Source organism: Oryx dammah, unplaced genomic scaffold, assembly GCF_014754425.2.
Source record: "Oryx dammah isolate SB20612 unplaced genomic scaffold, SCBI_Odam_1.1 HiC_scaffold_11150, whole genome shotgun sequence".
Lineage (NCBI taxonomy): Eukaryota > Metazoa > Chordata > Mammalia > Artiodactyla > Bovidae > Oryx > Oryx dammah.
This window is the reverse complement of record NW_024080543.1, coordinates 365,937-381,397: the sequence shown is the minus strand read 5'-3', so window position 1 is coordinate 381,397 and position 15,461 is coordinate 365,937. Positions and strand designations below refer to the sequence as shown.

The 15,461-nt window shown below is 51.0% G+C and overlaps 1 protein-coding gene across 1 annotated transcript in view; it reads left to right on the top strand.

The window, feature by feature from the left end:
* The first annotated feature begins 4,910 nt into the window (after nucleotides 1–4,910).
* The window catches only part of LOC120860632 (liprin-alpha-1-like), a 26,005-nt gene continuing 15,454 nt past the window's right edge, over nucleotides 4,911–15,461 (top strand). The window contains exons 1-7 of the mRNA XM_040236416.1: nucleotides 4,911–5,135; nucleotides 5,336–5,558; nucleotides 7,473–7,619; nucleotides 9,009–9,125; nucleotides 10,367–10,450; nucleotides 13,404–13,535; nucleotides 14,762–14,824. Of these exons, the coding sequence (XP_040092350.1) occupies nucleotides 4,954–5,135; nucleotides 5,336–5,558; nucleotides 7,473–7,619; nucleotides 9,009–9,125; nucleotides 10,367–10,450; nucleotides 13,404–13,535; nucleotides 14,762–14,824 (948 nt within the window). The 5' untranslated portion in view covers nucleotides 4,911–4,953. The remainder of the gene's footprint in view (nucleotides 5,136–5,335; nucleotides 5,559–7,472; nucleotides 7,620–9,008; nucleotides 9,126–10,366; nucleotides 10,451–13,403; nucleotides 13,536–14,761; nucleotides 14,825–15,461) is intronic.

Here is a 15,461-nt window from a genome sequence, read left to right as displayed (position 1 = left end):
TTCTGTGACAGCAGCTGGGGGTCCTGCAACTTAACTCAGTGTGGACACTGCATATCTGGGGGTAGTTCCAGACCCCACAGGTTCCAGACCCCAAAGGCTCAGCCCTACAAGACCCTCCCCCAACTCTAGCCATCATTTGCCAGCCCAGATTGTCACCTGCGCTCTGACCCACTGGCTACCCCTTCAGAGGTGCTAATGACTTTGGGTTCTATTAATTTGTCGAGTGGTCACGGAACTCAGAGAAACATGTTGCCTAGTAGATCACAGCCTTATTGTAAAAGGTAATAAACTCAGGAACAGCAGATGGAGGGGGATACATAGGACAGGGTGTGTGCGGGGGAGGCACGGAACTTCACGCTCTCTGGGCCTCACTTTCCCCAAATCTGCATGTGTTCATCAACCCAGAAGCTGTCCAGACCCTGTTTGGGGGTTTTTATGGAGGTATTATCACACAAGCGCAATTGATTAAATCAGTGGCTGTTGGTGATTGCTTCAACCAGGAGCCCTTCGGGCTTTCCCAAACATGGTCGGGGGAGGAGGAGGGCAGGGGAGGGACCAGAAATTCCAATCCTCTAACCATGTGCTTAGTTACCCTGGCAAGCAGCGCCCCCTTGTGGAAAGGAGGCCCTCTCCGAAAAGTCACCTCTTTCACCTAACAAGAGACACCTTGACTGCTCTCCCCACTTAGGTAATTCCCAGAGTTTTAGGAGCTCTGTGCCAGGACCGGGGGCAAAGACCAAAACTGTATTTCTTCTTATTAATACAAATCACAAGGTCACAGTGACCCCAAATTTCAGTGATAATTTGGTTCTGTAGCCTTAAAAGTTTTTCAGCAGTTGATTGAACCTTTTTTAAAAAAAATTTGGGGCCACACCTCGAGACATGCGATGATCTTTGTTTCCCAACCAGGGTTTGAACCCACATTCCCTGCATTGGAAGGCAGAGTGTTAACCGCTGGACCACCAGGGAAGTCTCTGATTGGGCCCTTGTTAGGTGAAACTGTTATTGGCATAAACTAAATGGTTCACAGTTTCAAAAAGCTAGAGCCATCTTCCTGTCGTGTCTTCAGATCGCTACCAACTTTTCCATGGCCCCTGCAACCCCGAGCTTTCCCCTGAGATGAGTCAGGCCCCAGGAAGCCTGTTGCCTGCCCCTGCTCGAGAGCAGAGCCTATTCAGGGGCCCCTGGGCACAGGCAGCATGCGGGGTGAGTGCGGGTCCACACTAGCCTGATTAGTGGAGAGATGTCAGGGATGACTCATTCCCGTGTGTGCTCTGATTACAAGAAGTGAGAAGGTTTGGGGAACCAGATAGCCTCGGAGAGAGCCCAGCCACACTACCTTGCCACTGTGAAACAAAACTGGGGCTTATGCATGCTTCTCCAGGGAGAAAGAAATCCATGGACTCCATTGGATACTCAAACAATGACCACCAAAAGATGAAGAGTCTGAAAGTGGGATTTCTCAGCCTTGGTGGTGTTGGCAGTTACTATCTTGCAGCATTCATAAATGCAACTGAAAATGTCCCCAGATGTCACCAGTGTCCCCCGGGCCCAGATATGAGGGCCAGCTGGACAGGCTGGACCAGGAGCAGAGATGACGGAAATGAAAGTTGCTCAGTCGTGTCTAACTCTTGGCGACCCCATGGGCTATACAGTCGATGGAATTCTCCAGGCCAGAATACTGGAGTGGGTAGCCTTTCCCTTCACCAGGGGATCTTCCCAACGCAGGGATCGAACCCAGGTCCCTGCATTGCAGGCAGATTCTTTACACACTGAGCCCCGAGGGAGGCCCAAGGGAAGCCCAGGAGCAGGGGTGGGGGGATGCAAAAGGACAGTAAGCAAGAGCAATGGGGGCAGATAAGCAAGTCTGCCCTCCTGGAGTGTCTGCTGGCCCAGTCGTCTGCAGTTATGATTGGGCAGGGTGTGGAGGGCACAGGGGCTCAGAGGTGTGTCACCCCCTTTGCTTCCCCTGGGCCAGCCGGTGTGTGAAGCTGAGCCACTCCGAGGCAACATGGGCTTTGAGCCCCACACAGATGGGGCCCCTGTGTGCAGCGTGAGCCTTTCTCCTAAGTCAGCAGGTTTGTTGTTGAGAAGACATCCCGTGATGACTGGGGGAAGACTGGCCTGGTTGAGGGAGCAGTCGATTGGTGGATCTTAGGGACACAGAACATTGAGTGTCCCAGGTGGGGCTTCTGAACCCGACGACCACAAACTGGGGTGGCGGGGAGGCTTAAAACAATATTAATCGATTCTCTCCCAGTTCTGGGGCCCAGAAGTCTAAAGTCAACGGTCAGCAGGACCGGGCCCCCGCCCTGGGCTCTGGAGGAGCGTCACTCCCAGCTCCTCCAGTTTCTGGGGCTCCGGGTGTTTCTGGGTTTGGGGCCACATCCCCCAGCCTCTGCTTCCTCCTCACATGGCCTCCTCCTCTCTGTGTGTCTCTCCTCTTCTTATAAAGATACCCATCATTCTGCATAAGGCCCACCTAATCCACTGTAACCTTATCTGACTTGATTTCATCTGCAATGACCCCATTTACAAATAAAGGCCCCCTGGCAAATATGGGGAGTTGGGATGTGGGTGTCTCTTTTGGAGGGCACCATTCACCCTGCCACAAAGCTGAGCCTTTACACACGAGCAGTTATCCCAGGAGTGGGGGGAGCTCATGGAGTACCCCTCGAGTACAGCCATGGGTGGAGGAGGCATGGCGTGTGGTTGGAGAGCTGAGCAGGGTAGGTGGTCTGGCGGGGACCAAGCCTTGGCCTGGCTGCCTCGGTGCAGGGTCCCAGGGTGTGCACGGAAGCCCCTGAGGTCGTCAACATGCAGGTTCTGACTTTTAGCAGGTCTAGGAGTGCCCCACAGTGCGCTTCTCACGTGATCCCAGGGTGTATAAATGCTGACCCTGGTCCATGCTTAGAGGCGTGAGGAGCGTGCAGGCCTGTTTCCCAGGAGCTGTCAGAAACTCTTCCCTTGCCCATGCTGGCCCAGAGCAGGCCTTGTGATGACAGGCTGCTGGTGGCAGAGGAGAAGGCTGAGGAAGGAGGGGTTGTGTAAACTGTATTCTGTGACGTGGTCACGTGCGGGTTTTCTTTTTCAGTTTGAAAAAATGACTGTTTTACTCTTCTCTCCAGTTTCACTTTAAGCTTGAAAATGAAGATTTTATTCTTCAAGTTGAGCACAGTGATTTTACAGTCTTTTTGAAAGAAACAGTTGAGGTTTTCAAAAGACATCTCAGAGAACCCTAGCAGATAAAGTGAAAAAAAGAGAATGTGTTCAGGGTGAACTGTGGGCGGGACCCCAAACTGTACTCTGTCTCTCCCAGAGTCTGTAACTGCTGAGATGGGTGGATATAGGGCCTCAAGCACCCTGGGGACCCAAGTCCTCAAGTGACAGCAGAGGTCCCGGCTGAGCCAGGAGCAGTATGGCCTGTGCCCTGGCGAGTGGAGAGCCGCGAGGCTGGGAGTGGGGCCAGGAGAGGGGGTGGGAGACTCTGGCGTGGAGGGAGGGGCAGCACCTGGTGGGGTCTGGGAGGCGCTGGCTGTCGCGGCTCAAGGCAGGGACACCCCTGAACCTCCACCGTGCAGCCCCCGTGGGGCAGAGTTGTCTGGCAGCCCAGGGTCAAAGTTAAGAGGGCGAGTTCGCAGCAGATTGACGGAACCCCTGTACCCACTGTGAATTCATTTTAAGTGCCTAGAGCGAGGTTGGTCAAGCCCTTGCTGAGCTCGAGTGAGGGAGTCAGTCAGGGAGAACCGAGCTCAGGGTGAGAGTGAGGGGCAGCTAGCGCGGTGAGTCCTTGTCACCCGGGTGGGTTCTGGGGACACCCGTGAGTTCAGTGGTGCCCTTTCAGTAGCCTCACTGGAGGCTTGTTTCGGGGGTAGAGGAGGCAGAAGCCCACTTAGAAGACGTGCTCATTCCTAGTGGTGGTGGTTTCTGAAGCAGTTTATACTGTTTGGTTCGACTGTGACCCAGTATCCTTGCAGGGTCATGTTTGATGGTGGGCCTGAGCTGTGGGCATGGCCTTCCTTCCCCTGTAGCCCACACTCATCTGTCATCTTTTTGGCAGCCCCTCCCCCTTCTCTGCACCCTTGATGGTGGGCCTGAGCCCAGCCCCCCTGTTACCATGGAGCCCCTTGTGACTGAGTGGGTTCCAGGTTCCAGGCTCCTGGGAGACGTGTTGGAGGCAGAGCCTTCGTGTCATTTCTTCTAGAGACAGCAGTGCTGATGGTCATAGTGTGAGAGCAGTGTGTCTGAGAGTGATGTGTGAGAGCGTCGTGTGTGAGAGTGGTGTGTGAGAGAAGTGTGTGAGAGTGGTGTCTGAGAGCGGTGGTCGTAGTGTGAATTGTGGTGGTCGTAGTGTGAATAGTGGTGGTCGTAGCGTGAGATCGGTGGTGATAGCTCGGGTGCTGAGGTATCTAACTGTGAAACAGCAGTTGCCCCTGAGTGGGGGGCTGCCCCCATCCGCGAGGATGGGTCGCAGAAGGGCCCGCCTATGGGCACTTTTCCAGTGCTGCATCCCCAAGGCAAAGGCCAAGACAAGGAAGAACTTGGCCTCGGCCCAAGTCCTGGAAGCAGAGTGCCCTGAGGTGAGAGCAGCCGGAGGCTGGGCCTGTTGGATTGGCCTTCACTGAGGGCTGATCTCCTTCAGAATGGACTTGTTGGATCTCCTTGCAGTCCAAGGGTTTGTCATTTGTATCCTTTCATTTTAAAAAAGTATGAAGGCTATAGTGGTGGACATTAGATGTTATTTATCTTTCTGATTGAGGACAGCCCACCTGGGATATTTTAATGACTAGTCAACTAGACTTGTGGCTCAGAGCTGCAGGATCTCTTAAGCACCCCTTTGTCCACTAGGAGACCAATTCTGACTCGAATCACCCGGTTCTATTCGGGATGGATAGCATCACCATGTATTTTCTTTTTATGCTGTATTTTCAGTTCTGAGTTGAGTTTTTCCAAATGGAGTTTTGCTGTCTTTACTTATTTCTTTATTCTGATTCAATTTTTTGGTTTTCGCTGATGATTCTTAAAGAGAAGAATAACCTGAAAAAGATACTATTGGACGGGGTGCTTGATGTAAATCACAAGCAAGAAAACATGCCAAGCGCCAACGGAAAGGCACGTCCTCGGTCTCACTCTCTGTCTGGTTCTCGTCTTACTGTCCAGTCTGTGCGGGGCTGTTGAGACCTTTCACCAATGCACCATGTAGGTCTGAGTGGCCGTGAGGGTCGTGTGAGCTCCAGAGCACAGAAGGCAGTTTTGACTTCACCGATTTCCCGGAAGTGCTGCGTTCCCTCCCTCCCGAAACAAGGCTGTCTAAGGTTTCCTTTCCCCCTTAGAGAACCCCCGATCAAGACCTGGCTCAAGTGATCGACCTCCAAGAGATCATCGAGAAGAAGTCACGGGAGCAGAGGGAAATGAAGGACCGCCTGGCAGCCCTCTCTGCCCACGTAACACAGCTGGAGAAGGACCTGGACACGGCCAGGAAGGACCTGGACACGGCCAGGAAGGACCTCCTCAAGTCCAAGGAAGTTAACCTTAAACTACAGCGGGAGGTCCGCGAAGTGAGTGACAGTGGGCGTGTCTGTTGTCTTGAGGCGGAATGTGGGTCCCTTGTTCTCCCAGTGATCTCAGCCTTGGCATGGCTGCGTGAGCCAGAGCAGAGCACTGAAGAGACCGCGACTGGCTGCATTCCCCGCCTCTGCATCGAGGTCTCTGGGGTAGAAGAGGCCTGGTCCAGGTGGTCCGTTGGCAGTGGACCAACAGGAGGGCAGTCCTAGCGCTGTGCTGCACCCTGGGTGTGGACTCCTCATTTCCACAAGTTCTAGGGGGCCTAGTGTGTTCCTTTTTTAAACATTCATTCATCCACTCATTCATTTATTGGAGTATAGTTGATTTACTCTGCTGTGTCAATTTCTGCTATGCAGCAAAGTGAACCAATCATATATATATATATATATATATATATATATATAAATACATATATCCCTGTTTTTTAGATTTCCTACCCATTAACTTCACCGCAGAGCACTGAGTAGGGTTCCCTGTGCTGTACAGGAGGTCCTTACTCGCTGCTGACTTGATGCATAGTATCAGTAGTGTATAAATGTCAACCCCAATCTCCCAGTTCATCCCCCTACCTGCCTGCTGAATGTGTTCCTGATGATGCTGAAATTTCCTTCTGATTCACTCAGTCTGTGGAGCCCATTCTCTCGGAGAGATGGGAGCATGCTGTGTGGGCTCTGCTGAGGCAGCTTGCCTGGCCATCTTCTCTAGTTTTCTGAGGTTCCGCTCCTTGAAGGGATGTGTGACATGATACTGGCGGTCAGACAAGTCGAGTGGCGTTTGCTCGCCCTCAGGTCCTCAGGCTCGTGCTGTGTGACCATGCGGAATCAGGATGTTTCTGGCGGTCGTGTCTGCTGGTGTCGTGATTTATGAGAAACTCCCTAGCGGTCACTGTGAAAACAGAAGAGAGCTGGGGGCTCAGGCCTCCTCCTGGGAGCCTTGCCTCTCCTCTGTGTGCGCACAGACCGCGCCGGCCCTGCCCCACCCTTCCCCCCTGAGGCCGCCTCAGAGAGCACCCCTCCACCATGTGGGACAGAAGGTGCACTTGTTTAGTAGCTCGGGGTGAGTAATTCTGTCTGAGAACTAAAACAGAAATATTTCCACATGTTTGTATAACCTGTTCACACTACTCTTTGGCAACAGGAGGAGATTAGGTGGCAGAGGTTAATACGTAGAGAATTCTGGAAAAAGCGTTCTTAAGTCCTTTCACTTTTAATGTTAGGACAACATCGGTTACTTAGTGAGCACAGAGGGACCTGAAATGGATTTTGAGCCAGCGGACAGGAGTCACACCAGCAGCAAGCTCTGCTCCTAGTTGGAGCGTTTCCTATATGTGGTGTGACTGCTTTAGAAGAACTAGGCTTGAGAAGGCTGCTCCCAGTTGTGTTACACTTTGACTTTGTTTCCACTCATTAATATTCTTCCTCTAATTTTGAGGAAATTGCATGAGAGTTTTCCAACTTTTACCCGAGGAGATGAGCCTCAGAGCTCCCTGTTGGATCTGTTGAAGGTCCCTCCTTGTTCTAGGTCAAGCCCGCCTGTATGATGAAGGAGACAGAGGTCCTCATTTCATGCCAGATACCTTCCCTCCGGGAATTCTTGCAATGCCAGAGCAGTTTAGTGTACTTTTTGTTTGCTGTTTGGGTTTATGATGTAGAAAAGAAGCTTGGTAAATCGAGTGGCCAGACAGGCGTTAAGACAGATGGGTGCCCTCGTGGCAAATGTGACATTTGAGGTAGGCGCGTTTTTGCTCACATCTCAGAAAACTGCCATGTCTAGGACTTTCATTTTGAGGACACTAATATTATGTTTGATTTGAAACTTAGGATTTAGTCCCGCTTTTTTCCTCTGAAGTGTATCGGAGTATTCTATGATCATGACTTACCTTTTCTCCTCTGCAATGCCTGGTGTAGGCTGTGGCCCAGAAGGAGGATATGGAGAAGAGAAAAAGTAAACTTGAGAAATGCTACCTCGCTGCACAGGGCGAAGCCATCTCCGTGCACAACGTCGATGATAAACTTGAAAATGAAATCGCAAATAAGGATTCTATGCATCGACAGGTAATGGCTTTTACTGAACTGTCTGACTTTTATAATAGTGAATACTGAGGAAGGAAGGTAAAGACCTTTTCATGTGACTCCCATGTTGGAAATCACGTCCCAATGGAAAGTTCTTAGGACCCTAAAATACTGCGTTCAAAAGTGTGGATGTACATCACGATAAATCAGCTGTACTGAAAGGAAATACATGTTTTTAAAAATTGAGGGTGACTGCAACTTACAGGTTTGAATTATTTGGGATTTGGGTTAACCATTGTGTGGAATTCCACTCCTGACTCTTGTTTTACTTGACTTGAATCTGTTGGCTTGTTAGCAGTTTTACTGAAAGAGCAGAGAGCAGCAGGGAACATCACAGCAGCTGGCTGCCTGTTGGGAACTGGGGTCACTGTGATAAAAGGCCGGGTTAGAGCTCCAGTCTGATTAGGGTTTGCACTTCCTATGGTTTGGTGAGCTTTACTCGCTCCTGTTCCTGTGTGGTCTCAGATAATCAGGACTTAACCAGGAAAACCAAATCTGGCTTCTCCAAAACAAAGTGAGTCAGTCTGGTGTGTGACACAGTGTATCATTGGCTCCACTACAAGACTAAGACACTAGAAAGCCATTGAAATGTATGATGTGGAATGCTAATTAAGAGCATCACGATATAGAAAATAATGGCTGTAAAAGGCAGATCAGAAAAGACTACGTACCATATGCTGTTGTTTTCTGAGGGTTTTAAAGCGTCTCTTATTGTTTATGTATGTACATAGAGTAATACGCACACAGAAAAAATAAGAAAGCTGCTTAGAAATAAATGCTAACCTCTCAGGAACCCGAGCGTATAGATAATTTCATTATTTTTCTTTTTCAAAAAAGAATCTGTCTAAATGTTCTACACTGAAAGTTTTCAGAGTAAGAAGGTCTGTTAAAAGAATAACCATGCATTTACAAATATTAGTTGACTGGCATTTCCCCAAGCACACTCTGATCAGGTCTGTATTTCAGAGGAGATGAAAGCCATATTTTTGCTTACAAGCCCATGGCCGTCTGCGGTCAGTAGGGTTCCCGACAAATGATGATTCTGGTGTTTTAAGAAGGGTCAGTACTGACCCTTAACTTGTCAATAAGAATGAATAAGCTTCTACAGAAACCTGATCTTCTTTAATATATAAGAACTTAAAAAAAAAAATGACTTCTTTGGAGACGTTTAGGAAAAGCAAATAGTCTGGCAGGAGGTGTTCTGCCCACTGAGACCAAGGCCAGGAACAGTGAGAGAAAAATTACCGTGACGCAGCTTCCGAAACAGAACTAATACTGTAGACACATGCATTTAGGTTTTGTCTCAGCTTACTCAAAATGGCAGAGACTACACCACTGGGCCCGTTTTAATGTTCTGCTCTCCCTTTGTAGAAGGAGGCTAAAGACCGAAAGTTGCAGGTGTGCCTGGAGGTGGCAGAGCAGAAGCTGCAGGAGATGCTGCTGGAAGTGGAGGCTGAGCTGGTTCAGCGGGTGGCTGCGCTCTCCAAGGTGCTGGTCTTGGTCCCCGGGGGGCGGGCGCGGGCGCGGGCGCGAGGAGGGCCTGTTCCCTTGCTGTCCCACCGTGCCCCTCCCCGTGCTGTTCAGTCCACAAAGGAGCGCAGACGCGGGGGCGGTGCTGCCTGTCTGAGATGGGAGCGCTCCCTGAGTGTCACACAGTCCCCGCTCCCGTGTCATCCCTACGTTAATTTCCCTCCAGTTTTGCCCTGTGCTCTGTGTGTCCCCAGGATACTTCAGCTCTGAATCACTGCTGTTCAGAGTTCAGTCAGCAACTCAAAGCCTAGCAGGATAAAGAACTAGAAAAACCCCATTCTCGTTTCAGAGATGGTCAAAATAGCTCTGTCATGAACACATTTTAAATCTTTCTTCATACATTGTTGACTAAGTCACAGTGGGGCACGGTGCAGACCTGGGGCCCCACTCAAAGCTTGCAGTCCCTGGGAGCCCACGAGTGAGAGGCCGCGTCCAGGAGATGTGGCGCTGCGGTGGCATGGTCCCCACAGCCAGCCAGCCACCCCGACTTTCTGGTGGGAAAGGTGTCGCCCCGCACTGCTGGTGGGCACTGGCTGGGCATGGAGAGGTGGGCCGGCCCTGTGCTGGCCCGGCTGTCCTAGTGTTGCCTGGAGCTCAGTGAGCGGCTGAGGGGCCGGCCGGTCTCCGGAGGCCGGTGGCATTGTGTGCTCCCAAACCCTCCCCGAGCAGGGTCACCAACAGCCGCCAGGGGGCGCCCTTCTGCCTGTGATCTTCCCCTCAAGGGTTGGTTTCTTCTCTCCCCTGGCATCTTTGCTGTCTGTCCCCGGTCGGCCTTGTAGTCTGAATTTTTGTCTTCTGGAAGCTCTGCCACTCAGGAGGCTAAACTGTTCGAACTTACATCCCAGCTTAGGAAGGTCGAACGTGTGCCCTCGTGTGTCCCGTGCTTGCCACTGCCTGCTGCCTGCGCTGGCTCGCCCCAGGCAGTCTGAGGAGGGGGCACATCCGCTGTGGGTGTGAGGCCTGGGGCGGTGGGGAGCACCTCTCCTCTGACGAGCCGGTCACCAGCACCCTCCATCATGCACGCGTCACACACGAAGCCACGCTGGCTGCGTGAGCAGGTGTGCAGGTGTGCCCCGCCGTGAACCCGGGGCCAGTGGTCCGCACAGAGCATGGCCCGCTTGCCGCCGCTGCGGTCACAGCCCGCGTGCCGTCAGGACAGGGTCGTTGCAAGCGGAGCTGACGCTGTTCTTGGCTGACAGGCGGGAGAGAGACACAGCAGCACTGAGGAGAGGCTGCGCCAGCTGGCGGCCCAACTGGAGGAGAAGAGCAAGGAGCTGTCTTGGGTGCCTGTGGGCCAGAGACGCGGCTGGGCAGGCCGGCGCTGCCTTTCTCTGCCACTCCAGTCTCTGCCGTGGAGTGAGCGTGTGTGGCCCTGTCTGCTGATCCAGGCACCCAGCCTCGGGAGCAGGGCCAGATGTGGTCGCCCGTAGGTGGTGGGCAGGGGCCAGTGGGTCCCCACGTTCAAGGAGGACATTTGTTGCTCTGACCAGCCAGGCCAGGGAGCTGCTCAGGATACAGTTGGACCTTACCAGTGCCCCTCAAACAAACCTGAGGGTGCCAGCCTGAGGCCCGTGAAACTGAAGGCATGGTGCCCAGGTGTGGAGGTGCTTACCTCAGACGTGGCGCTGGAGTCCCACATGCCAAACTGCTGGTGCAGACGTGGTGTGTGTGTGTAGGATGGCTGCTCCTAGGCAGGAGGAGAACCGTAGTTGCGCTGCGACAGAAGGCGCGCCAGGAAAGGGCGATGGTGCAGGCTCTCATCAGAGAGCCCTGAGAGAGGTATCCCGGAAGGGTTGGCCACGCAGCGGTACAGACCATCCAGGAAATGGAGGGGGGATCCCAGGTCCAGCCTCAGGTGTCAGGACTGTCCCCAGCATAGCTGTGTTCTGGGCCTGGACTGCAGAGCCTCACATGCGGGCTCCTAGGGGGCTGGGGTTCTGACTCCCATCATGAGACCTCGGTGAGGCTCCCTCCCTGCTTAGGCAGAGAGCTCAAAATCTCCGGATCAGGGGTGCGCATCCTTACTTTCAGAACTGCTGCTCAGAGGCTCTTGAGATTGGGATGCTGTTTATGACTAAGCCAATTCAAAGTAAACTTTTGTTTTGCTTTAAAAATATTTGAATGCCGATGCCTTATTGGGGAAGCTGTGACAGGTTTTATTTCCTTGGGCTCAAAAATCACTGCAGATGGTGACTGCAGCCATGAGATTAAAAAATGCTTGCTCCTTGGAAAGCTATGACAAACCTAGACAGCATATTGAAAAGTAGAGACATTGCTTTGTCGGCAAAGGTCCATATAGTCATAGCTATCGTTTTTCCAGTAGTCACGTATGGATGTGAGAGTTGGACCATAAAGAAGGCTGAACACTGAAGAACTGATGCTTTTGAATTGTGTTGCTGGAGAAGACTCTGTTTAACAGAAAATATTTAACGGAAAATAACCTGTCAACCCACTCCAGTACTCTTGCCTGGAAAATCCCATGGACGGAGGAGCTTGGTGGGCTGCAGTCCATGGGGTCGCGAAGAGTCGGACACGACTGAGCGACTTCACTTTCACTTTTCACTTTCCTGCATTGGAGAAGAAAATGGCAACCCACTCCAGTGTGCTTGCCTGGAGAATCCCAGGGACTGTGGAGCCTGGTGGGCTGCCATCTGTTGGGTCGCACAGAGTTGGACACGACTGAAGCAACTTAGCAGCAGCAGCACCAGCAACCTGTGTTTTAACTTTTTATGATGGAATATTTCAAACATGCACAAAAGTGGACAGAGTAGTATAATAAATAGCCATGACCAATCAATTAGCCTCAGCAATTTCTAACACAGGGCCAATCTCAAATATATCATTCTTTTGTCTTCTCTCCATTGTTTTATATACAGTAGGTCCTAAAACAGCTTTTTAAACCATGAAACTGATGCTCCTTTTATAAAACACAGACTTTCCAGCTTTGTTATTCCATTTAAAATTGCTTGAGGTAATTATTTCCGTGTTTTAATATGAATTTTCATATTGGAAAAGATCCTGATGCTGGGAAAGATTGAAGGCAGGAAGAGAATGGATGACAGAGGACGAGATGGTTGGATGGCAGTTTTGAGAGGTGGTGATGTGCAGGGAAGCCTGGCATGCTGCAGTCCATGGGGTCGCACAGTCAAACATGACTGAGCAAGTGAACTGAACTGAATATGAATTATCATTGGAAGAAAAGCTATGAGCCACCTAGAGAGCATATTAAAAAGCAGAGATATTACTTTGCCATCAAAGGCACACCTAGTTAAAGCTATGGTTTTTCCAGTAGTCATGTATGGATGTGAGAGTTGGACCGTAAAGAAGGCTGAGCACCAAAGAATGGATGCTTTTGAACTGAGGTGTTGGAGAAGGCTCTTGAGAGTCCACTGGATTGCAAGGAGATCAAACCTATCAATCCTAAAGGAAATCAGTCCTGACTATTCATTGGAGGGACTGATGCTGAGGCTGAAGCTTCAATACTTTGGCCACCTAATGCGAAGAACTGACTCACTGGAAAAGACCCTGATGCTGGGAAAGACTGAAGACAGGGGAAGAAGGTGCAACAGAGGACGAGATGGTTGGATGTCATCACTGACTCAGTGGACGTGAGTTTGAGCACCTTGTGGGAGACAGTGAAGGACAGGGAAGCCTGGCGTGCTGCAGTCCATGGGGTCACAAAGAGTCAGACACGACTGAGTGACTGAACAAGAGCAATCGTGACAAAGAATTCAAGTGATGTTTCATGTAAAGAAAACTATGTGAAAGTCTATCTCCACTGGCTTCTTTTCCAAAATGAATCTTCTCACTTTTTGCTTTATAAATTGAATTCTTTTTACACCCTTAATCCAGAATCAAGCTTCTGTTTATATACTGGGAAATTCCTCCACCAATGTGTGTGTAAGCCGATCCCCTTTCAAGTGTACTTGTTTCTGAGTGTAAATCTGCTTGCTCTTCGAGCCGCTTCGACAGGAAATGGCTGGTGACACTAAGGTCCCCCAGGTGGTCTGCCAAAGAGAAGTGTTGGGAGTGACCTTTGACCAGTGAAGTCCCTGCCTCCCTCTGCACCTGCCCGTCTGCTCTGGGGATGCTCAAGAGCCCACCAGAGGTGGCCGTGGGAGGGGACCGCCTCGGGAACCAGGGCACAGGCCGCTCACGTCGCGGCTCCCCGCTGCTTTTAAAAGAACGACTGTACTTGCTCTTGAAGTTAATGAGTTTTCGTTTTTCCTATTTTAGGCAAGGCAAAGAGAACAAATGAACGACGAACACAACGAACACTCATCAGATACTGTGGATAAGCTTCTGTCTGTTTCAGATGAGAGGCTTCAGCTTCATCTGAAGAAGAGAATGGCTGCTCTGGAGGATAAGGTGAGCCAGTTTCATGGCCCCTTTACAAGAGGCGCATGTGGCCTGGCCTGGCTCGGCCCGGTCTGTGTGTGGGGGAAATCTCCAGGACAGGAGTTGGAAAACTCCCATAGAGGGCCCCAGAGTGAATGTCTCTACTGGTTAGAGTAGCAGCATTTCATGCTAGGCAATAAGCGTGACAGCATCCACAGGCAGTGTGTAGAGGAGCAGACACAGATGTGTGCCCGCAACCCTTACAGAAAGCATCAGGGAGGCGGATCCACCGATGGCCCCGATGTCACCAGCCGCTGTGCTGGGACATTCTTCTAGGTCCACCCTCTCCCCTTCGTTTCTCTCTTAGAAGTTTATTTCTGGGGCTTTGCTGGCAGTCCAGTGGCTGGCAGCCTGCCTTGCGAGGTCAGGGACGCAGGTTCGATCCCTGGTGGGTGAGCTAAGATCCCACGTGCCACGCGGCAGTCACATCAAAGGAATCGCGCACGATGGAGCTAAGGCCCGATGTAGCCAAATCAATAAGTTTAGTTCAGGATCTTTTTTATAATGTGATAGAAAAGATTGAAGCAAGTAACAGCATGCATTCTCATATTCCAACTCCAGCCATCTCTCTTTTTCTTTGCTTTGGAAAATGTCTGAGAACCTCTATCAGAGCAGCTCAGTGGGCTACAGTCTGGTTCAGGTTTGGTGAAAACCTGTCCCAGCTGCACCGGTTCCCTAAAGACGAGGCCCAGAACCTTCGCCGAGGTCGGTGCTTGGGCGACGCTCATCTGAGAGAGACCCAGGCTCACTACAGGTTCTGCGGCACATTTTTCCCCCACAAAACCCAAGATGACACCCACACCTCACTAGAGAGCTCACTTCACCCTGACCTGCGGGCTGGCCCTGAGGTGGGGATAGTTTTGTCTCAGGTTTCAATTTTGCACGTGAAACCTGCGCCAGTTTCCTGAGTGACCACTGAACTGCAAAAGCTGAAAGCAAGTATAAAGCAGTTTCACTTACCCCAGGGACCTGGCCTCCTTGGATCTAGAAGATCAGTCGGGGAAGGAGGAGTTTTTCTGTGTACAAGTTAGTGTGAACAGTTGTCGTCCGGCTTGGTGCCGACACTTCACTCTGGGCGCGAGGTCCGCCCCTCATCCCGAGGGGCTTTATGCTTTCAGACAGGAGAGTAGCCATCCCGCAGTCCATGCAATGTCTGTTAAGAATTGACTCAAAAGCACTGTGTGTATCTTTTTCAGAATTCTCTCCTATGGGAAGTTGAAAATGCACAAAAGCATTTAGAAGAAATGCAAACCGACAAGGTCCTTAAATCTCTAAATCCTTTAGAAATTTGTTAAGAGCTGAACTGAGCTGGGTTCACTGTTACAGTTACTACAGATGCTTAGCGGAAGTGGAGTTGCATTTTCCTTATGGCTAGTCCACTGCTGTAGCGTGTATAGCATTTCCGGTTTTGAACATTGAACGTGATTTGCATTATAGGTGGATTTAGAGTGTGTGGCCGTTGTGTGTGGTTCAGAATTCTGAGTAGTCCTTTCTGGGTTCACCCGAAAGCTGAGACAAAGCGTGAGCCTTTCACGTGGACAGTGCTGTCCATCAGGAAGATAATATGAGCCACATACACAATGTAAAATTTCCTAAAAATGAATGGGCTGCTATCCATGCTTTTTTCACTGCGGGTCTTGAAATCTGTGTGATTTCCACATCGAGCTTTGCACCGGCCTGGTCACATCCTCAGTGGCTGCGCAAGGCGAGTGACTGCCGTGGCCGACAGCACAGAGCTGCCAGGTTGAGTCGAGTGACTCGGAAACTTGGCCCGTTTGACTTGTTTGACCCCATGAGGAAGTGAAGTGGGGTGTAGGGGAATGAATGTGAGGAATGCCCAGGAATGAATGTGAGGTCCATGGAGACAGTTTAAAGCAATGAGAGGAGCGAGGGAAA